The 24,057-nt window shown below is 39.8% G+C and overlaps 1 protein-coding gene across 1 annotated transcript; it reads right to left on the bottom strand.

Annotated features, from left to right (window-relative positions):
• Window positions 1-6,058: 6,058 nt before the first annotated feature.
• BIRC3 (baculoviral IAP repeat containing 3) lies at window positions 6,059-22,408 on the bottom strand. Its single transcript, XM_031460640.2, has 9 exons — window positions 22,288-22,408; window positions 15,793-18,874; window positions 15,428-15,527; window positions 13,450-13,528; window positions 12,609-12,657; window positions 10,787-11,029; window positions 7,316-7,570; window positions 7,012-7,053; window positions 6,059-6,740 (listed from the first exon to the last, which is right to left on the bottom strand). Exons 2-9 carry the CDS (start codon window positions 16,643-16,645, stop codon window positions 6,547-6,549), a joined length of 1,815 nt encoding a protein of 604 aa, XP_031316500.1. The 5' UTR covers window positions 16,646-18,874; window positions 22,288-22,408; the 3' UTR covers window positions 6,059-6,546.
• Window positions 22,409-24,057: the final 1,649 nt, after the last annotated feature.

The following is a 24,057-nucleotide window of genomic DNA, read 5'->3' as shown; positions in this document are numbered from 1 at the left end:
AGGAAATATTTGCAAATGATATTCTGATAAGGGGTTAATATCCAAAATATACAAAGAACTCATGAAACTCAACATCAAAAAAAAAAAAAAAAAACTTATTTAAAAATGGGCAGAGCCTCTGAATAAATATTTTTTCAAGGAAGACACACAGATGACCAACAGGTACTTGCAAAGTTGCTCAACATCACTCATCATCAGGGAAATGAAAATCAAAACCACAATGAGATACCGCCTCACATTGGTCAGAATGGCTGTTATCAAAAAGCTAAGAAATAACAAGTGTGGGGATGTAGAGAAAAGGGAACCCTCTGTTGGTGGGAATATAAATTGGCACAGCCACTATGGAAAAACAGCATGGAGGTTTCTCAAAAAATTGAAAATAGAACTATCGTATGATCTGGCAGTAGCACTCCTGGGTATTTATCCAAAGAATATAAAAACAGTAATTAGAAGATATATGCACCCTATGTTCATTACAGCATTATTTGCAGTAGCCAAGATATGGAAGCAAGCCAAGTGCCCATCAGTGGATGAATGGATAAAGAAGTTGTGAGATATATACATACACACATGATGCAGGAAAACAGATGTGGGGCACCAGGAGGGCCGTGTCCCAGGTCTCGGATGAGCCCCTGGGACGTGTCCCGCCAAATGTGGGTCCTTGGCTTCGTGCAGGAAAGAATTCAAGAGCGAGCCACAGTTAAGTGAAGGTAGATTTATTCAGAGGGATACATTGAAAGGCAAGAGAAAGGCCACAAGGTGTAGGAGTTGGGTGCTCAGATTAAAAGTAGGTACATACTCCATAGACGGTATGTGGGCCGTCTCCAAGGAGGGAGAGAGAGAGGGGTGCCCACAAGGCACGATGTTGCTGGTTTTCATGGGCCTGGTGGCTTCATACGCTAATAAGTAGAAGGGCCAGTCTAAGGAGAAGGGGCTGGGATTCCCAGGAAGTTGGCCATTTCCCACCCTTTGACCTTCTGTGGCTAGCCTTGGGACTGCCATGGAGCCTGTGGGCATGTTAGTCACCATGTTAATATATTACAATGGGCATATAATGAAGTTCAAGATCTACTAGAAGTTAAATCTCTCATATCTTGGGCCTCAAGGCCTACTGGGGGTTGAGTCTTTCACCGTTTTGATGTTAATTGCTGTGGCATTCCTTGAATGGCTGTGCCCTGCCCCCTTCCATCCTGTCTCACACACACAGAGCACACACAGGAATATTACTAAGCCATAAGAAGAAAAAACTTGCTATTTGTGACAAGATGGTTGGACCTAGAGGATATTACACTAAGTGAAATAAGTTAGAAAAAGGCAAGTATCATATGATTTCACTTATATGTGGAATCTAAAAATCTGAAACAAATGAACAAACATAACAAAACATGAACAGAGTTACAGTACAGGGAACAAACAGGGGTATGCCAAAGGGGAGGAGGGTGGGGGGAGAAGAACTAGGTGAGGGAGATTAAGATACACAAACTTCTGGCTGCAGAATAAATGAGTCGTGGGTATTAAATGCACAGTGTAGGGAATACAGTCAGTAACTATGTAACACCTTTGTATGGTGACATATCATAACTAGATTTACTGTGGTGATCTCTTTAAAATGTACAGAAATATCGAATCACTATGTAACAGGAACTAACATAGTGCTGTAGGTCAACTATATTTCAAAAACAAACAAAGAAACTCAGAGGAAAAGAGACCAGATTTGTGCTTAGGAGAGGTGAGGGAAGGAGGGGAATTGGATGAAGATAGTCAAAAGGTACAAACTTCCGGGGGAAAGATATAGCTCAGTGGGTGGGGCTCGTGTTCAACATGCATGGGGTCCTCGGTTCAATCCCCAGTACCTCCTCCAAAAATAAATAAATAAATAAACCTTACTACCTTTCCCCAAAATAAGTAAATCAAAATAAATTGCACAAAAAAATTTTTTTTTAATTTTTTAAGGTACCAACTTCCAGTTACAAGATAAATAAGTGCTAGGGATGTAATGTACAACATGATACATATAATTAACACTGCTCCATGTTATACATGAAAGTTGTCATGAGGGTAAATCCCTAGACTTATCATACACAAAAATTTTTTTCCACTTCTTTCATTTTTCACCTGTATGAGATGATAGACGTTTACTAAATTATTGTGATAATCACTTCATGATGTCTGTAAATCAAATCGTTATGGTGGATACCTTAAACTTAGTACTGTATGTCAATTAGACATCAATAAAACTGGAAAAATGAATACTGTAGTACATACCACGTGCATAAATTCTAAGGACAGGGAGAATAAAAACCAGCCCCTTCCCAGGAGCTCACAAACTAGCAAAAGACACCAGTGAATAAACCCTATACAATGTGATGAGCACCATCATAAAGTCCAGCACAGGGGCCACCCAGGAGCACAAGGAAGCTTTCAACCTAGCCTGGGGGAAAGGTGGGGAGGGCACAGAGTGGCTTTCCAGAGAGGGTATTTCATAGTACACACTACCTTTTAATATGCTCTGATGAGTCGCTAATGTCTTGAAACGATAAAATTAAGAGCAATTGTATTTGTCTAGATCAGTGCTGACCAACAGAAATGTATTGTGGTCTACATAAGTAATTTAAAGTTTTCCAGTAACCATATTAAGAAAGTGAAAAGAAACAAGGGAAATTTTAATAGCATATGACCCAACGTAACTAAAATATTACTATTTCAACATGTAATTAACAGAAATTATTGACATTTTGTACTCTTCTGTACTAGGTCTTTGAAATTTATTGTGTATTTTACACTTATTGGGCATCTCCATTCAAACTGAGCCACATTTTAAGTGCTCAATAGCCCAGCTAGGGATGAATATATTAGCCAACACAAATCTACTTTGAACTAATGGTTCCCAATATTTGGAAGTGTGAAGACCTCTAAAAATATTGAGAATACTCACATTATAGTTGGACACTTTTAATATCCATCAATTGATAAATCATACTGCAAAAGCTCTTTTGAGTAAATTTTACGATGCTTTTCCCATGGATATTTCTTTTGTGTAAGTGTCTACACGTGTTTGGAAAATGGTACAATAGGATATATTATATCCTATCACATCATAGTGTGATAGGATATAATATTTCACGCTAATTTGAACTGGATTTTGACCCAACAAAACATATGGATCACTATTTTTAGGCACAACCTAAGTTCTATTGTGTCTGCCTTTTAAAGCTGACTCATGAGCACTTTTTGAGAGGTTCCTTATAGAGGGGATTCAAATATCCTGGTGGCAGGATGATTGCTAAAGAACTCCTAAGGTCTCTTCCAATTTAGGGTGGTAGTTAATACGGGCTCTCCTCCTCTTTCACTTACCAGCTGTGAGACCTTAGGCAAGATACTAAACCTCTCTAAGCCTCAGTGTTTTCATCTTTAAAAAACAAGAACGATATCGACTTAATATTTGCTGAGCATCAAAGCACCGTCTGTGTAACAGCCCTTTAAATCCTCACAATCACGTAAGATGTTGCTGTTGTCCCCACTGCACACAGAGGCACTCAGGAGGCACCGAGATGCTAAATAACTTGCCCAAACTCCTCAGCTGTGCTGTGAGCTCCCAGCCTGCACTTTTAATCTCCGTGCTATATGCCTTTCTTGTTAGTGAGCCTCAGCTGAGATGGTGCACAGACACTTAGTACATGCAAGTTCAATGTGTCAGTTTATTATCATTATTAAGATTCTAACGCCTGTGTTCATACCCTTTTTAAAATGCTGTTCCCTAACTTGAAATGCCTTGCTTCATCCTTCAGAAAACAACTCCCAGTCTCACCTCTTACATAAATCTTTTTTTAACTGGGTTGCTCGCTCTTCTCTAGAAATTCCCTTTGGTCTCTCGAGGAGGGCAGACTTTGGCCTGTGATTCCGTCAGTGATGATGCCTTAGTGCTTTATCAGCAGTGGTAACTGAGCAGGAGGAAGGCCTCCCTCGCATTCCACCCCCTCACAGAGAGTCACTTATCCACTCGTTTATTCAGTAAGGGCCTATTCTGTGTCAGGCTCTTCATGTGTCCCGATTAACAAAACACGTGGTTTCTTTTCTCATGGAACTTTGACAGTAGAACATGACATTAAACAAATGTATAAATACAAATTGTGGTATGTGTCATGAAGAAAAAGAACAAAGAGGCCATCAGAAATTCTATTTCAGGTGAGAGAAGTCAGAGAAGGCCTCTCTGAGGAAGTAACATCTAGGCTAAGCAAGACCTGAAGAACGAGGAGAAATGTGTTAGGGAAAAAGGAATGAAAGTCAAACACTCTGAAGCAAAAGACTCTGTCATGTTTAGAAACTTAAGGAAGCCAAGGTAGCTGGGATAGAGCAAGAGGAAAAGTGCCACAAAATATGGTTGAAAACGATGCAAAGCCACATCAGAACGTGATAAAGAAGCAGGCATGTTGTGCAATTTGGAGAACTACTTATCATCTGCACAGTACAAACTCCAAACTCCAGAAATCAGATCTTGTCTATCTCTTCTTATCTAGAAGGGTGGGGCTGGGCACAGTTTTTAAAAGAATGAGTAATCCTGACCCACTAATATTCTCTGTTCCAAGGGTACCAATGTTGCTTCTAAAGCAGTAAAATCCCTTAAACATCCCATCTGATAGTTTTGCCTGGAATTTACATGGCAAACATCCACCCTGGCTACCACCATGCGCAGGATGTCCAAGGGAGTAAAGATGGTTGAATGACATTGCCTGTTTCCACAAAGGAATCTAATGGCTAAACGTATCAAGTAACAGAGGGAAATGAATAAAAAGAGTGGATGGACGTTATAATGAGCATAACCCAAGTACGAAGCTAAGCCCACTGAAAAGTTCAGAATTATAACACTTATTATAAAAGTTCTGAATTATAACACTTATTGGGGAACTGAAGGCCAGGTTGGATGGGAGGTGAAGTTGGAGACAATCCAATGAATTAATGCACGTCAAGGACCTGGAAACAGTGCCTGGCAAACCTTCAGCAGATGGAGCTACCATTACTATCTACAGTGATTATAGTTTTTCCAAAACAAAATTTCAACTTAACTAACACTTAGGGAAATAGCAAAATATTAGAATAAATAAGATGGCTATGTTATCTGTGCACATATAATCAAAATGAGAAATGAACAAGAGTTTCATGGTGGACATGGCCAAGTTCAAATACCACGTGTAGTATGCAGGAAGAACCAGATAAAAAATAGATGCTGTGAAAAGGGTATATACTAGCTAAATATTCATCTTATAGCTGAGTTACAAATCATCTAAGCAACATCACAATTAATTTAGCCTCAAACGCCAGCAGAACGCCGTGGTTAGCATGAGGCTAGCCGACTGAACCTTTTAACAAAGAGGTAAAATCAGTTGCATCTCAAGGGTCTCCCAGCCTCAGAATGAAGAGATGGAATCACTCCCCCCTTGCCTGGTTCCTAACCTTTCTCTCTGGAGAACTCTAGCAGACATCTCGAACTGGTTTAGACGACTGGTCTTTCCTTATCTCTCCACGTTATTCCCAATTATAGTGTTACTTCTGGTTTTAAAGCCCAAAAAACTCTACCGGAAACAAAGGGTAGAGAATTCTGAATTGAACGTGTTGCGTGCCAAACAGTAATGCAAAGGAGGAAATCTCGCTGCAGTGGCAGCATAGAACAAACTGATTTACCAGAACAAGCTGTTTGCTCCAAAGGCTGCTAACCAGTGTGCCTTCTAAGTCCCAGAATTAATACCAAAGTGGAGGATAAAACCAGGGGCTCTTCCCAGTGAACAGGGCAGGCATGAGACTTCCTGAATGAAGCAACAGAAAAGCGAACCAGGAAATTTACTGGGAGGATTATCTGATTTTGACTTAGACATCCCATAAAAACCTACACATTAAAGCCAGGTGTGGTTGACCCCTGTGCTCTACACATATAAATGAAGAAGCACCTTACATAAAGGGACCTGAACTGTCGTTCAATATTCCAGTCTTGAGGAGGTATGGAAGGAGCCTGGGGGTCAGTAAACTATCCAATATCACAGAATAAATGTGTTAAGAACAAGAGTGATTTTGATTGCTTTATTAAAATATTCCTCGCAGAATTCTTTACAAAAATAGCATGTCCCCAAAATGTCATTCAACAAATATCAAGACCTTCTATGTCTATGTATATGACATTGATCCAAAAAGAGAATTCATGTTCTTGACCCTTAATACAACTCCAAAATATTTAAAATTCTAAAATAGTCCAAAAATCTGCAATTTTACCGTACTTCCAATTTCAAAAGTGCTGCAATTTCTATTTAGTATTGTGCTTGTAGTGCTATTGCTATTTTTTGTTCACAAGAACAAAAGTCTGTCATTCCCTTGTTATCTAAAATACACATGTTCATGCTTTAGATTTATATAAAAATATTTATACATATTTTGTGGAAACACAATTTTCTGAATTGTAAATAAATAAAAAATCTTGACGAAGCCAAATAAGTATAAAACTTAAAATTAAATACATTTAATCCATTAATTTTAAAGTTCAGACAAAATCTTAGATCTTCATGAGAGAAATGTACGGACCGTGCCCTTGATGGTACCTCTACAAATAGGACATTTCCTTAGAGAAGGGGCACAGTCTTTGCACACTACCAGGTGCCCACAAGGAATGAACACTATGGACACCTCTCTGTCCATACACACTTTACACGTTCTTTCTTCTTGTAGTCTCCTCAATTGCTCCTCCATTGGTAAATCTAAGAAGAAAAAATATTTTAATAAAAGGCAATTTGCTGCTTCTCCTCCAGGGAAAAGCTAGGAAAAGAAAGTATAATGTTTTCTACTGGTTTAAATTATCAGTACTACTTTGGGGGGAGGGTACAGCTCAAGTGGCAGAGTGCATGCTTAGCATGCAGGAGGTCCTGGGTTCAATCCCCAGTACCTCCCCTAAAAAAATAAATACGTAAACCTAGTCACCTCCCCCACAAAAGAAAAAAAAAGAAAAAAAAATTATCAGTACTATTTTACCTGAAACATTTTCTGTAGGAATATACTTTATGTCCTGTTGCACTGCGGGAGAAAAGAAAGAACATTACCATGGCAAATAAGGTTAATATTTAATCACAGAATTTATACAGTTGAACTAACAGTTTCGACTCTGGCCAAATACTATAAATGATTTGCAGAATGTCAAGGCAATGAAAGTCTTTAATCTTTTTGTACAATTACATTTTATACATTAGGTTGAATTATCTGCAATAATCATAAATTATTGATAAGAGCATATTTTCAGCTGACTTAGAAAGTTTCAAAAGTGTTTTTCAGCACTCACCAAATAAATGCTTGTATAACATGGGGTCAATTTCTTGTAGAGAGTTTTTGAATATGGTGGCTGCAAAATTTCCTTTTACCAAAATAGTATCAATCAGTTCTCTTGCTTGTAAAGATGTCTGTGTTTTCTGCTTAATGACGTCATGTTCTTGTTCATTAATCACTCTGGCAGTTAGCAGATTGTCCAGGATTGGAAGCACACAAGTCAAATTCTGAAAAAGTGCCATTCTGTTCTTCCGGATTAATGACAGGTCACCTTTACAGCAAAGAAAACAAACACAATCACGTTCAGGCTCCGCCCACAAACTTCCTACACGTATAACTGAATTAAAACCAGCCATAATTCATAATCAGTTAGGCACTGACGCTGATGGCTAGGTTCGGGGGGACCTGATCCCTTGTGCTTGATAATAACACCACTTATGATAAGAACTAACACAGAGTACTTTGATGGATACTTTCCATGTATTAACTCATTTCATCTTTTCACACAGCCCTCTGAGGTAGGTACCAGTACCCTGAACTAGCAGATGAGAAAATAGAGGCATAGAGAGGCAAGTAAATTGCTACACAACCAAGCAAAAGTCAAACCGAAGCAATTTGCTGTCATAATCTGTGCTCTCAACCATTCTGCAACATTGCTAAGCCCTTAAGCAAATAAAACTTAGAACCTAATAAAACTGAAATTTCAATCCAGTCTAGTCAAATGGGGGGAAGGCAAAAGCAAGAGAATTAAAATGATAGAATATTTTTTCTTCAATTATCATTCACTCATAAAATTTCTTTAAAATTCCATTTTAAGATGAAATTATGAATTATCACTTCCCCAAATTAGACACGATGTTGCCATTACCTAAACATTTTATAGTAAGGGGAGAAAGGCACTCACAGCACGTTGAAAAAGAAATCCTACTTGTCAATGACACCTTCCTGTCCTATGGGGTCACTGTATTCTCTTTTGAGATCTAAGTTTTGTATCTATTAGTAAAAATATTTTACATCTGTAATTTTATTATCTCTTTAGAATATGACTTATGCATCTAAGTTTATTAATTAATTACCATATAGTGTTGGGGGAAGGGTATATAGCTCAAGCAGTAGAGCACATGCTCAACACCCAAGAGGTCAAGGGTTCAATCCCCAGTACCTCCCAAATGTGGAAATCAGTGAAGAAACCTGATGACCTCCCCCACATAAAAATTTATCACATAATGTTGCCATGACCCATAAAGCTTTTCTATGAAATAATGAGAAGTTGGACTGTCCAAAAAAGAATTATTTGGAGGGAGATGATTGTCAGATTTCAGAAACTGACTTTGTCTAATAATAGGGCACATGAATAGAACCCTTTAATAAGGAATAAAAAATTAGTGCTTAGTCAGAAAGGGCTTGAGGTGCACATTTTGAAGAGAACTGAAGCTCTGAGAGATGGACCAGGACCTGGAACAGTGTCGGGCACAAAGTCAATGCTTCACGGACACCTGCTAAACAAATGAACCACCAAGCCTCAGCCATTTAAAGAGCAGCAGAAACAAAGAAGTTAACAGCCAGAGGGACAGGAGAATCAGAACTTAACATGCTGCTAAATAGTCTGTGCTAAAGAAGTAGTGGTGTATCAGAAAGTTGAAATATAATTTACACTTGAAGCATATTAATTTTCAATTTTTTATTTTTCTAATTATATTTTACTTAACCCAGTGCAATAAGTTCTTTGCAATTCTTAAGATTTCTAAAATGGGGTTGCCAGTAGCTGAGGAAAACAGTCTCATTTCAAAGTCATAGACTGTATTCTAGCTTCGAAGAGGTGAAGACTTGAATATACCTTTGAAGTATATTATTCTTTTATTCTGGAAAAAATACCCTAAGTTGCCTCTTTATTTATACACCTATCAAGAAATTCCTCACCTACTGTTCTGGGAGACTATAAAGTAATCAGCAATGTAAACATAAGTATTTCAACTCAGTCATTCAAAAAATATTTCTTGAACACAGACTGTACGCTGTGCTAGGCAACGGACGTAACAGTGAGCCGAGAAGTGAACAGATCTTCTGGACAATGTAAGCTACTGTATATTGTTGACTTGGAGTCATCTCTGGAAACTTTGTTAAATTTTTTGGAAGAAAAATAAATATTTTATAGCTAGATGGCTTTAGATTTCATAGAGTCTACAAACAATTGTGGGGATGGAATGCTCTTCTTCAATAACGGGTGGTTAAGACTGAGAGGACTACAGGAAGGACACGCGGCCTCATCTTCACTTCCCAGTGACAAAGAGAACTTGACTAGGCCGGGCAGAGATGAACACTGCTGCTGTCCTGAGATTGTGTAGAACTGAATAATTCACACCTTGGTAAATAGAGGAGGCCGTGTTACCACAGTCTGATGTGTTTGTCTGGTTGGTCAGGGTTAGGTTAATCCAGGAATGGAGTGAATAATCTCACCACCAACCATCCTGGGAAGAAAGAGGTCCCAGGTGGCCTTGGACAAGGATATGGGGCAGATCTTTCTCTTTGTGGGCTTTGTGGATACATGGAGGTCTGAGCTTTGCCAGCTTCCCTAGTCATTTGTGGAAACTGGCCAGAGCCACAGAGAGATGAACTGGGAGCTAGGCAGAGAGGTTCATGAGGATGGGCTTAGGGGCACCCAGAGAGACCACACATGGCTCTGGTTGTCAGTCGCCATCTGTGGTCTGATGCCCTTCTGTTATCCCTAAATCTCCATAAGAGCTCGTTACAGTTGTTGCCTGTTTTCCGCTGTGTTGAAAGGACTCTTGGATCTGGTCCATGCTTGGGAAAGAGTGGCAAAGGAGGGATGGACACTTCTCTTTGTCTAGGCCTGAGGGATGATGGCAGCCAGAACAACTGGGTAAGAATGGATGTGCCAGAGGAGAGGTTTCTGGGAAGGGCACGGACTAGAGGCAGCAGGTAGCAGACAAGGCTGGCAGGGAAGGACATGCATAACTTGTCTTGAGAGTATGTGAAACAGTATCCTCGCGCTCCCCTCAACAACAGAGGGATGCCTGGAAGGGGAACTCCGTTTCTGCGTGGGCAAACAGGAAACTTAGCTACAGTTTTTACATTAATTTACAGTCACAGGCTGAGACATACTGTTACACTAATATTAAAATTAATAATTATCCCTGATCCCACCCCAATTTACAGCAAAGAGGAGTGAGCAACTAGTCTGGGATCAAAAATGTGCCATGAATAATTACATACATGGTCAACTATCTAGAGTAAAAACAGAAATTTTTAAAAAGCAGGAAAAAAATGCTTTTCCTCAATATATACATTTTCAGTTTACTAATAAGCAATTCAAAAATATTTTAATGTGAAGAAATTTTTTAGAATTCAACTGCAGAATACTGAATCTAAAACCTGATTGTATTAACTGTGAGCATCTATTCAATAACTTATGTACAGTGACATCGAATCCTTATGGAAACGGGACTGTATTAAGAAATATGTGTACCTGATTCTTTTTCCTCGGTTGCTCTTTCTTTCTCCTCTTCCCTTATTTCATCTTCTGCATTAAGTAAATCCAACACAAGATCACTAACGGTTCTGTAGTTCTCCCCAGTTGTTAGGATTTTGCTCTGAACTGTCTGCTTTACCAGCCTTCTACTGAAGCCCATTTCCAAAGCAGCTTTAACCACAGGTGTATTCATCATGACTGCATCTTCTGAATGGTTTTCTCCAGGTCCAAAATGAATAACTATGCGGAATAAAGAATGTAACACACATTGGGATGGTCTGTATATTTTCTAGATTGCAGGTTATTACAATATCAAAAACATAAGACCCAGAAAATATGTAAGCACTATTTTGTATTAACTTCCTGAAATTTAAAATAATATACATGCTCAGTCATTAAAATAAGAACATGGAATATGGCACTCAGACACAACATACGCATTATCTGGCATCATTATGAGTGGGAGAAAGAAACAGAATGTTGGGGATCATCCTCACCAGCACTGAGATTCCTTTTTCCCCATAATGAATGAACAAATGAGCTTTCTAGATCAAGTATGTTTCACATAATTTTGGAAAGGCCAGTTGTCATTACTCACCTCTATTACTGCAGTGGCTTCCTACAATATTGTTCCTGTCTAATTCATTCTCAACATTGTAACCAGAACAACTTTTTAAGAACACAAATTTGGAATATGTCAGACTCCTTCTTAAATCCCATCAACAATTCCTCTGCTTTTAGGGTAACATTCAATTGTGGCTTACAAGATCTTACCCTGCCTGGACCCTGGTTACCCCTTCAGCCTCATCTCTTGCCACTTACTCATTTGCTTTCTATATTCTAGCCCAGAAATCACAAGGGAATGGCTCTTGAGTCAAATTCTGCCTGCCGTGCTGGCCACTCCTACAGCTAGCCTGCTTCATTCATTTATGTTTGCAGCTCCCACTTCCAGCCATACAGAATTTTGTTCAGTTCTTCAAACGTGCCTGTTCTCTTCTGTCACTTAGGTCTTCGAGGAGCTGCTCTCTCTGCCTAGAATATTCTTTTCCTCCCTTTGTTATTTGGTTAACTCCTATTCTCCCCTTTGATTCTGGGCTAAGACAAATAGTTCCCCTGGAAAGCCTTTTCTGATCGTCCAAGTCTCGGCTAACTGTCCCTCACGCTCGCTCAGAGCACACTTCACGTTCCATGCTGTTCTCTAATCTGTGTATCTGCCTGTGTCCCTGAGACCACTGGCTCAGGAGAGTAGGCGTTATGTTTATCCTGTTCTCCAGCCTTTCCTCCGAATAGCGAAGCACAATAAATATTTACTGATTTGAACTGAACACTAGGTAATGGAGAAGAGCTTGTTCACATACTGGCTTTTTCACCCTTCAGGTTTAAGGTGATGGACAAGTCGCTTGACCTCTCTGAGCCTTAAAGAACAAGAATGCTATTTTTCTACCCTCTCCACTTCGCAGAAAGAAAGTATGAGCAATCTCACGTCATAGTGTACCTGTTCCCACACTGGTCCGAGAACAAGGGTTAGGCTGGATCTATGTAGTTTGGTAAAACTAAAGATACTCAAGCCCCACCCTTAGATACTACGATTCAATTCAGTAGGGTTAAAGTGGACACTAGAAATCTGTAGTATTTTTTAGAGTTCCTCAGGCAATTAGGATATGAACTAAAGTTTGAAAAATACCAACAATGTATTTGAAAATGCATCATGAGTTATAAATCCTAATACAAATGTACATTATTACCATCATCAACTTTCAACCTTAGCAATATCAAATGGTTCTAATATTTAAATGTGGTCATTTATCATTATACCTACTTGGTGACTCTGCATTTTCATCTTCTGGATTGTCAGAAGTAGATAACAGCTACAGAAAAATAGAAGTATATACATTAAAATTTAAATCTTGCCCTGTGCAACTGCAATGAAAACCAAGAGACCAAATTCATTCAATACATTTCAAACTGACTGGCTTACTGGCAACATAATTTTTTACGTCAAAAGCAGAATTTCATTTACATTTAACAATTCTGTAAGCCACAAATTCATAGATTTTCTTTGTGTGTGTGTGTGTATTAACAAATAAAATCCATTTTCATTAAGGCTGGAAAAGGGCTACACCTTTTCAGTGATCTATGAGACAGTCATTATCTATCATCCCAAAGATCTTCTGTCTTCTGGGTGATCCTTCGGGATAAGCTAGACCCTATATGAGTTCCACTGACTATGGCTAAGGTGCATTTGACCCTCAAACTATTCTGTAAGTTCTTATTTGCTTCTCTGGGAAGATTAGAAAGAGCAATACAATTATTCTCAAATAATTTTAAGAAAAATGTATGTAGTAAAACTATTACATGCTACTATCCAGTCAATTTTTTTCCCTTAAATAATTTAATTTAATGCAACTTTATTGGAGAAATGCTTAGAAACATAACTTAAGTATTATTTTTCAGGAGGTTTCCAATTCTGGATCTGCTATTTTCCAAAGAACAGCACTCTCTAAGATCATGTTAGGTGTTGAAAAACAAAACGTATTTTTAAGGAAACACTTTTCTTTTCACTAAATATTACTCTCTGTAATTATCAGAAAACAATTTATCAGAAAATCAATGTAACCAATGATTTAAAAAAACAACAACAACAAAAAAATGGTCCCTACCTGTTCAAGTAGATGAGGGTAACTGGCTTGAACTCTACTGATAAACTCTTGTCCTTTAATCCGTATCAAGTACTCACACCTAAAATGTGAACAAAATTAAGTTTGGGGGGTTATTTTAATCTGGTCATTTGCAGACTGTTAGATATTTCAAATAACGTACACATAATTATAAGCACTCGATTATTCATTTAGCACATGGGAAGAGGTAAGAGAGACTGCAGTCAAGGGCAAGACGATGTAAGGAAGAGGAGGCTGTAATTGGTAACCTGACAAGGCTGATGTGGACAAGAGTCATGAGGCTCTCAGTCCACCGTAGACAAGTAAGGCTGTCTCCACTCAAGAGTTCCCAGCTGCTCTCCTCAACTATTCTAAGATTCCTAAAAACACTCTGAACATTAAGAACAAGCCAAGGACACATGTAGAAAGTTCCCTAATAAATGATACTGTTCACACATAGGCTTTGTAAGTTCAAAAGCTAAAAATATACAGCGAGAGAAAGAATGAGGAAGCTGAACACATAAGTCAGAGATTCACAACTTTGGCAGCTCCTAGATAATATATATCCATTGACAAATTTAAGTACAAAATGAATTCATGACATTACCAAAGCAAATTTACAATTCTGTTTTATATAGTCACAAAATTGCCACAATGGAAAGCCAGTAGAACCTTTTAAAAACATCTATGTAAGGTGTTCTTTATAGTCGTCAATAATTTTTAAAATCTGAAATATGTGGGGTGTGCGATGTTGCTATAAATGAAGACATAGTATTATATTAAAAATTTACGCAAGTAAGTCAGGATACGAAGTTTTGTCATTAACATTAAAGATACTAAAAGTGTTGACCATGAAAAATATAATTATAGGCTCCCTAATTTCAATTAAAAAGGGACACTGTAAACAAGCATAGAATAATCAAAAGTATAAGACATGACAATAATTGACACAACAGTGTAAATTGACTATAACTCAATAAAAAAAAAAAGCCATGACAATAAAATACTATGTAGTGAACAAAATAGGTGAGATCTGCAGATACTAACTACTATATATAAAATAGATAAACAACAAGTTTCTACTGTATAGTACAGGGGGACTATATTCAATATCTAGTAACCTATAATGAAAAAGAGTATGAAAAAGGAATATATGTATGTATGTGTAAGACTGAAACATTGTGCTGTACACCAGAAATTGACACAATATTGTAAACTGACTGTACTTCAATTAAAAAAAAAAAAAAAAAAGATGAGATGAGTCTTTATTTACCCTGATCACCCTGTTTAACATTGCAACCAGCCTGGTGCTTCTGATCTCCCTTACCCAACTCTCTTTTTTCTTTTTATCCATGGCATCTATTATTTTCCAACATGATACATTAAATTATTTATTCAGTTTTTATTAACTATCCTCTCCTGCTGTAAGTCTAGCACGTGAGACCAGGAGTCTTGGTTTTGTTCATCCTAGGTATTTTAAGTACCTACAACAGTGCGTGGTAATAGGTAATCAATTAATATTACTGAGTGTTAAATGAACAGAAATATGTTCAAGACACAATGACTGAAAAAAGTTTCAAAACAGGTCATGCAATATCTAATTCATGTAAAATTGTATACATTTATCTATACATGCACATATGCATATGCATAAAGAGATGTCTCTGGAGGGGTGTTCACTAAAATTTTAACTGTGAGATTTCTGGAGACTTTAATTTTCGTCTCTGTACTTTTCTACAATGTGTGACTTGGGTTTTATAATGAGCATGTGATATATAAATATACATATATATAAATTACACACAAAAACCCCAAACTATTTCTTACTTAAAGTAATTATTTTTCTTAGTAATCCATCCTAAAGTTATTTAGAAATGTATTTTTGAAACAAAGACAGAATAAAGTAACAGCTGACTATAAGATAAACACACATACTTCATTTCACAATAAACACACGCAAAGAAAATTTCAGAACAATTACCTTGGAAACCACTTGGCATGTTCCACCCACGGGTCGTCTCCAGATTCCCAATACCTCAGCCCACCATCACAGCAAAAGCATTTCACGTCATCACTGTTACCTAGAATTAAGTTTGGACCCAAACTGATGAATACATAGGACTTGACCAAAAACATGTTGAATACTAAGGGGGAGGGTATAGCTCAAGTGGTAGTGTGCATGCCTGGCATGCACAAGGTCTTGGGTTCAATCCCCAGTACCTCCTCCAATAGTAAATAAATAAACCTAATTACCTCCCTCCTCCCGCCAAAAACAAAAAGTTTTTAAAAAAACATGTTGAATACTTGTTTTTTTTATTATTATCATTATCAGATTAACTTTCTTACCCGTATAATAAAAACCTGCGCTTGCAAGCTGCTCAGGATGAACCGGAACAGTAGAGGGCCAGCTACAGAAGGTTTTAAAGCGGGCTGCGTACGTCTGCATGCTCAGATTAGAAACAGTGTATCTTGAAGTGTCTTGAAGCTGATTTCCTAGAAACGGGCAGTTGGGGAAATGCCTCAGGTGTTCTGACATGGCATCATCCTTCGGCTCCCAGTTGCTCAATTTCCCACCACAGGCAAAACAGGCCACTCTGTCTCCAGGTCCTACGTAGTAAAAGCCTGCTTTCGCCAGATCTGCTGGCGACAGAAAGCTCAATGGCCACATCTGGAAAGTAAGCAATCTGGCTTTCTCAGTATTCATTGCACAACGGTAGGGACTCATCCTCATGGCAGAGAAATCCTGGTTTGGTCCGGAGTTTACAAGATTCGATGGAAAGCTTGTGTAAGAGCCGCTGAAATAGCCACTGTTTTCCAAACTTGGGAGTAATGAATGTGTGGAATTTGTTACTGACGAAGGAAAAGGAGGCTGAGAAGTGGCTCCCGAAACGTTAACTGAACTTAGACTCTGGACAAAGCTACAGCTAGGATACAACTTTTTATGCTTCTCGATCGGATTGTCTCCGTGTTTCCAGTTATCCAGCATCAGGCCACAACAGAAGCATTTGACCTTGTCATTCACACCGGTGTAATAAAAACCCGCACGAGCAAGACTCCTTTCTGAGACAGGCACACCAGCAGGAAAAGCCGAATACGTAGACATTCGGTACAGCTCACATGAAAAGTCGTATTTCAATTCAAATGTGTTGGCACTTTTCATCAAATTTGATAAAAACATGCTGTTTTCCACTATGTTCATAATAAAACGGATATGGGGGAAAAGGGACTAGCCTTTCTCTGGGGAGGTAGTTTTGTGCATGGCTTTTGATTTTTTTTTTTTTTATTAATTTCATTATCTTCACTTAGAACAGGAAATCTGTCATTCTTTTTCTTCTATGCATTTAGGATTTCATCACAGCAAGATTGTAAATTCTATACTGACACATTGCAAGGGACAATTATGTACAATCTGCACCTTTGTATACTCTTTATACATACAATGTAAACATGAATAGTGCTTTAGGTCATCAAGATGCCACTTAGTGTCAGGCATCTCCACAGGTGGGTCACCCTCTCCACTAGCATGCTTCAGTGACACTTGGCCAGCCTGAAGAAAAAATGCCTCACACAGTAGAAAGCTATGCTGTGTAAGTGTTCTAGACGCACAAAATATTCAAATTATTCCTATTTGCTTTTTTTTTAAACTGTGAAATTTGGCAGCCAGAAAAAAAAAAAAAAGGCATAAGATCCACCTCAGACCATGTTTCACTGATTCTAAGATGCACGTTTTAATATCTCTGTTACAGAGAGGAATCTTACAATTAACGGTATATCATTTTAATAGCATTTTTATTTCTTAGAGGTAGATAAAATAATGGTGTGTTTTACAAATGACATCTTAGTTAATGAAATACGGTATATGCTAAATCTTGCTCAAATTAGGTAATTTTTCTTCCTACAATCATTTTAATAAGAACAAAACAATCTAAAATTTTCTTCCAAATAAAGAGCTTAAATAGTAAGAGATTGGCTGATACATCTCAAGACTTGGTTTCAAGATTTATTAAATAATGATTACTTCCCAGTAGATGGTCCGGTACCTGCTTGCTTAGTCATAGCGGTATCATTAGATCTTAACAAATTAAACATTCTATTTCAAATAAATTATCAGAGATGAATGTACTTGCTCACTTGGGCTTTTTGGATCAGCTGTTGAGAGCCAACATCAAATCTCCTGCTAGTGGATTTATTTTTTAAAACAGTTAAAAGTCAGAGTGCTGAGTCTGCAAGCGAAGATGGATAATCAAAAAAAAAAAAAAAAAGTACCAAAAAAATTGGCTTTGGTCCAATTATTTCACAGCATACCCTGAATCAGAATTTATCATGACAAAAACTAATAAATTTACTTTGTCACAATCCACTTCTTTTGAATAGCAGAAACCTCAAAATTCAGAATTTCTCAATTATAACTAGCTCTTAGTAAGTAGGATATGCACCAAAATCAACAGTGTCCAATAAACAGGTCATGGTTTTTCTAGAAGTGATTTGCAAGCATGATTCCTGGGTCCCACAAATGCTGGGGCTTCCTGCTGCAGACTTGAATGCCCTATTTCCAGATAGCAGGAGAAACATATCTCAGTACCACTGATTATTTCCCTCCAAGGTGAGTTATTGTGTCTAACCTCAGTTCTTTTCCTTAGTCAAAAATTTTACGCATGGTTATAAACACCTTCTTGGTGGTTTTTTTGTTTGTTTGTTTGTTTGTTTTTTACTGTTGCTGTGTGATTTTTTTTTTTCTGAATAAGTTTGCTCATTTACCAAAATGTAACCATCCAGCCATCATTCTCATTCTAATCATTCCAGAGGTAATAATAGCCCATCTGAACAAACTAGATTTTTGGCTTTTAAAATATCAATAGTCTTATAAATGGTTAATTTCCTTACCAATCATCACAGTTATTTTTCCTATTTTCTCTAGATTTGTTGCACCTGTCAAAAAGTTCTCTTCTTGGCATTTCTTTATCCTTGCAGGAATCCTTTAACATGTCAAAGGTTCTATATGCACGTTTCTCTAATTTAGCAGAGGGTTGAACACTGACTCTTTGCTCCAGAAAACTGTCACTCATTTTTAAACCTTTACCAAACACAGGTTCTTTTTTTTTCTGTTCTACACAGCTGCCAGTGAGAGAGCTGCCTGGACAACTTCAACAGTATGTCCCAGCTACAGTCACTCCTTTACATCCACAAGTCAAATTCAGTATCAAACTTATTATTACTTTATAGTTATACTATTTATACAGTTAAGATTCTTTGGACACCAAAAACTCCAGTTAACGACTTTGTTTATTCATGCACAAAACTACCTCCCGGAGATTAGACTAAGTCCCTTTTAAGAGTTTTAGGCCTCCATTTTGAGATGTTTTGACTTATAGGAAAAAACTGGAAAAAAATCTAAAAGAAGTAGAATAGTTCGTCTCTTTTGTAAAACCTGTTAAAAAAAAAAAAAAAAGACTGTCTTAAAAGTCAAATAATGCATAGATGTGACACAATGATCCCTTTCTAAACATTTTCCCCCAAGCAGAGCACTAGTATTCACTGAATGTCTACCATGTACAAGGTGCTGTGTGAGGCACTGAGCAGTCAAGAAATCCCAGATAAAAACCAGAAGGCTCACCCTGGTGGCCAGCAGAGGAATTATGCTTGGCTTGCACAGTATGGGACTCCAGCATTTCATTAAATTTTTAAACTTTTTGTTTTGAAATTAATTTATACCTACAGAAAACTTACAAAAATAAGAATTGCCAAGTACCCTGCATCCAACTTTCCCCAAATTAACATCTTACATAAGCAGGGTGCAATTATAGAAAACAGGAAAGTAACATTGATACAAGGCTGATTATTAATCTATATGCTTTATTTGAATTTCACCAGTTTTCCAAGTAAGATTTTTCTTGGACTGCAGTATTTTCAAATGTTTTAGTTAATTACCAACATTTTTAAAAAGTAAGAGATTTCCCATGACATTCTAGATTCCAACTTTCCCTTGAAAACTCAGAAGGTTGGCTATACTGGGCCCATATTTCTACATGGCAACAATTCCCCAGTGCCAAGCACCGGCTGTACCCTTCAGAGAGGGCACATGCGCCCCCGTTTGGCACTCTGATATGGGACTGACTATCAGTCGCTACTTGTCACTCAGCTGGCATTATTGTTTTTATAACAGAATTATAAAGAAAATGAAATTGTTCTAATATCTGTGTCTATCAAACGTAACAAAAATAAAAGGTAGACAGAGGCACATGTGTTTTAAGAAAAATGAGAGCATATTTCCTTGTGGAAAGGAAGGCTATTCCTACATGTTAAATGTACACAGAGCATGCTTTTGTTTAAGAGACACTCATAGCTTTGGTCATTTATGTCACCTGCCTGGCTCCTATGCATTTGATTATTATAAATCCCTTCCACAGACCTCACCCGAAAGACGCTATGGTGTGGAAACAAAGCATGTTTGTAGAAATGTAGGTAACAGTTGTACAATAAATATATAAAAACATGCCAAGATGCCAACCCTGGATCAATTCAAACTCTGTCCCAACAATTTCCAACACCTAGACTTCTAAACGTTGCTGGGGAAAATCTGTATCCTTGCAGACCGCGCCAGCATGACTTCAGACTCCACCTCTGCTGGCCCTTCACCATCCCTGAGCAACTCCACCTCACCCTAGCTGGCCCACTGCCCTCGGCAGCCGTCCTACACCTTCAACACCTTCCTCAATTTCTCCTCCACTACTCCCCATCTCACTTTCAGTAGACTGTTTGGCCTTATATTCCTCAAAGGAAAAGAGACATCCCTGAGTAGTAATCCCTTCACATTCTTAAATTCATGCCTCGTTCACTCACAATGCACTTGCTGCCGCAGTTAAGGGGGACTGCAGTTTCATGGAATCCCATCCTCTTCCACTGGCTTCAGAAATCTTGCTCTTAACCCCATCCCTCTTCATTTCTCCAACTCTCACTCTCTTACTTGCCTTTTAATATTGTATGTATCTATTTTGTAGGGTAAGGGAGATAAATTTTGTCTTTGGAGTTAGGTACTAGGGATTGAACCCAGGACCTCATGCATGTTAAACACTGCACTCTACCACCTGAGCTATCCCTTCCCCAACACTACTACCTCTTTTCCTCCAATATAACAAGCATGCTTAAGTCTGTCTCAGCTTTCAAATGAAAACCAACCAACCACTCCTCCTTCAACCCCACTTTCCACTCTAGCAACTATCCTTATCTCATCTTTGCTTCACAGCCAAGTGGATTGAACAAGTGTCTATAGTTGAAGTCTCCCACGACCGCTGACTTCAGCCAGCAACACTTAAAACCACTCTCAGTATTAGTAACACCAATGGTTTCTTCCCCCAAACCAGTGGAATTTTTTGCACCTGACGCTGGGGCCCACTTCCTCTTAAGAAATGTTCTAGTTCTTTGGCTTCTGATACCACTCTCCTGGAATTCCTCTTTCCTTTCTAGTAGTTCCTTCTCCAATGGGGTCAAGTCCCCAACCTCGTCTCTTCTTACCCTATCATTTTTAGCGGGCAACCTCCCTGTTCCCAGGGACGTTGGGTATCTCTGCCCTCCTGGGCACTTAGCACATCCATGCCTCTGACACTGGACGTTAAGTGTGCCTTTTCTTTCTGCCTCCCCCTAGTCTGTTAGCTCCTTCACAGCAGAACTACATTTCTGCTCTGTACTAGCCCTCCTGTCCCTGCAACATCCATGCAGCGTGGCATGTGATGCAGACACTAAGACTCTTTCTTGAGAAGAGAATGTTAGCAAACTTGACTGAGCCCCCCCAGGACCACAGCGCCCTCATTTGCATGGTATTAAGGACATAAATGTAATGACTTCAAAGTCTGCTCAGTGATGATTTAATACCAGGCTGTGGAGTCACATATCTTGGGTTTCCAGTACCATTCAGTGTCCCCATACCAGAGGTGTGACCTTGGGCAAGTAAATCTCTCTAAGCCTGAGTTTCCTCATTGCCGAAAGAGATAAATTAGGTAATTGCTTCTTGGGACTGAGAGCATTAAACCTGAAAAACACACACAGTCTTCTGGGGGTGGGGGTGGGGTCCAAGAATATAGTAGGTATTAGAGATACCTAATGTCAGCAATAAATAATAGCAAACAAAGTTACTGTTACTGTTAGATTAGCACCAGGTAAATAGCTCCAGCCCTTTACTAACTAGATTAACAGCACTGCAGGGTTCCCATCGGATCACCAGTAAAACCACCAAAAATCTGCTCTTTCTGCCATCGCTTGGGAACACTCCCCCATCTGCCCATCAGATAAAGATTTCACTGAGTCCCTCCCACGCCCAAGCTCCACTTTCGGCCCCGTCCGGAAGCATACCTGGCACCCTCCACCGCCCGGTGACACCTCCTGGCAAGCTAATTAAAGCACCTGCCAAAGCCTGCCCCCTCCCCCGGCTCACTCTGAAAGGGAAACAGAACCGCACCCCCGGCAGGCAGGCAGGCAGGCAGGCAGGCAGACGGAAAGCGAGGGTCTGCGAGGGCGGCGGGGCCCAGCGGGCGGGGGAGCAAGTCTGCGCGGCGGCGGGGACCCTCGGGAAGAGCCGCGCGCGCTCCCGCTCTCCTCCCCTCCCCGGTCGGCTGGAGGCCTGGGCCCTCCGCGGGGCCCTGCAGCGGGCTTCGTGACCGCGGCCCCGCGCGCCGCAGCCCTCCGCCGCCCCGGCCCCGCGCGCCCCAGCCCTCCGCCGCCCCGGCCCCGGGCGACGCTCGGCCAGCCGCACACGTCGCTCCCTCCCGCGTGGGAGGCCCGGGCGCCGGGACGGGGCGGGAGGGCGCGCGCGCAGACACACGCGCATGCGCGCGCGCGCTCACTCACCGCTGCCCGAGGCGGGTGCGCGCCAGCGACGGCGTCCTGGCCCCGGTTTCACGGAGGGCACCCGCCGCCCGCGCCGTTCCGTGCGGGCCGGAGTCGCACGCTGCCTTTTAACGTCCTCGCCCCGCCCGCTCTCCCCACCCCCACCCCACCCCACCCCACCCCACCCGGCGAGGCCCGCACTCCTGCCAGCGGTTTGCATGTGCGCTGGTGCTTTCCTCTTAAGAGTTAGGGGAACTCCAGCGGTAATAACCACACACACTTCCCCTTAATCAGTGGCCTGGCAAACCCACTCGGGGATTTCCATGACCCTACAAGCGTGACTGTTTCTTCACCGGGGCGTAGCTGAGTGGCATTTACAGAAAGACCTTTGCTTTATTGTTTATGGGTCAGAGGAAATCTTGATAATCCGTGAGGGGAAGATGATCTTTGGTTAGCCTGACTGGAAAAGGTCCATCTCCCACGTATTTCAAAAAAAAAATCCAAAACTTTGTGAAATCTTTGTGATAATTACTACATTTTGTTCTAATTGAGAAGGTAGAGCATGTATGTAAAAAAATCACGTGATTCTCCTTTTCAGGTTACTTTTAGTGTTTTAAGAGTTTGAGGTTACCATATCAGTTTCCTATAGTGCAAAAAATTTTGGGTTGGTTGTTCTTATAACTAGGGTGGAGTTGGCTATAAAACGAATTCCTCCTTTTAGCCTTCTGTCTCACAGAGATGTCTAAGTGACGATGACAGTCATGGAAACGTGAAGTCTGAGTCCAACTGCACTGCCGTACTTTCCTCAACATTCCCTGTCTAAACAGCAAATTTGAGCACATTTATCTAAAGACAGTAACAGGGTGACAGATGGATTGAGAGAGCTCATCTGATTTTCCTGTCTTCCAGTAGTTCAGGATACTGGGCACCAAAGACAGAACCCATAGTATTACTCAGGACTTCATCATCCTGTGGAACAAGAAGGCAGTGCATTCACAATGTGCTGGATGGGGCGCGTCAGGCTGCCCACAGCAATCAGAATTCCAGTTAGAATGATGTCAAAAAAGATTAAGTTAACCTATCTTGTGGAGATTTCAATCCATCTTTGAGCCTGCTTAGTTCAAAACTTCATAAGCCATTTTCAACTCACCTTTGAGACTGTCAACTGAAATACTTGCACAACCTAAAAGTTGAGAGAGATGTTTTAGTCAGTGGACATTTCTGAGGACCTGAACCCCTCTAGTCCAGGATGACAGCCTCTCAGATCATGCAAAGGGACAGCTCAGAAGAGGTAAGGGAGGAGCCAGGATTTATAGAGTTTTTACAACAAAGACCAGGTAGTCGGAACATCAAAAGATATTAATTAAAGAAAACCAGATAGCTCAAGCAAAGGAATTTAGTGCTTTTCTATGTATGGGAAGGCGTAAAGGTCTCGGCTTATTGTAATCTTTCCTTTGATGTGCACTTAGCTACCTAGGGCCAGTGTCCTGTTTTTCCATATCCTGAGTCCCCTGGGTGGGGGTAGGGGGGACACTGTTGGGGGCGGCTGCGGAAGCTAGGCTGCCTGCTTGTCTGCATCCTGAGTTGGCGGTAGCAGCTGATGACTTGATGGACACAGCATTCTTTGTTTAATGATATGGCTTGCAGTGTTTTTATTCAAAGGATGATAAAAAACATTTTGTGGTCCTTAGATACTTTTGATCGTATACTCAATTTAACTTAATATTAAAATGCAAAAGTTACTGTCATTGCCAAGGAACTAAAAAATGTACACATCGACGTAATAGAATA

This window comes from Camelus dromedarius, chromosome 12 (assembly GCF_036321535.1).
Source record: "Camelus dromedarius isolate mCamDro1 chromosome 12, mCamDro1.pat, whole genome shotgun sequence".
Lineage (NCBI taxonomy): Eukaryota > Metazoa > Chordata > Mammalia > Artiodactyla > Camelidae > Camelus > Camelus dromedarius.
Note: the sequence above shows the minus strand (reverse complement) of the source record. Positions and strands in the feature narration are given on the sequence as shown.

Bases quoted from the DNA above. Each gene is read 5' to 3' on its own strand.
- BIRC3 (XM_031460640.2), bottom strand. From the start codon at position 16,645: ATGAACATAGTGGAAAACAGCATGTTTTTATCAAATTTGATGAAAAGT. The intron at 12,658-13,449 runs GTAGGGACCATT...ATTTTTCTGTAG, and splicing joins ACCCTCATCTACTTGAACAG to CTGTTATCTACTTCTGACAA. The intron at 11,030-12,608 runs GTAGGTATAATG...TATTCCGCATAG, and splicing joins TGAAAATGCAGAGTCACCAA to TTATTCATTTTGGACCTGGA.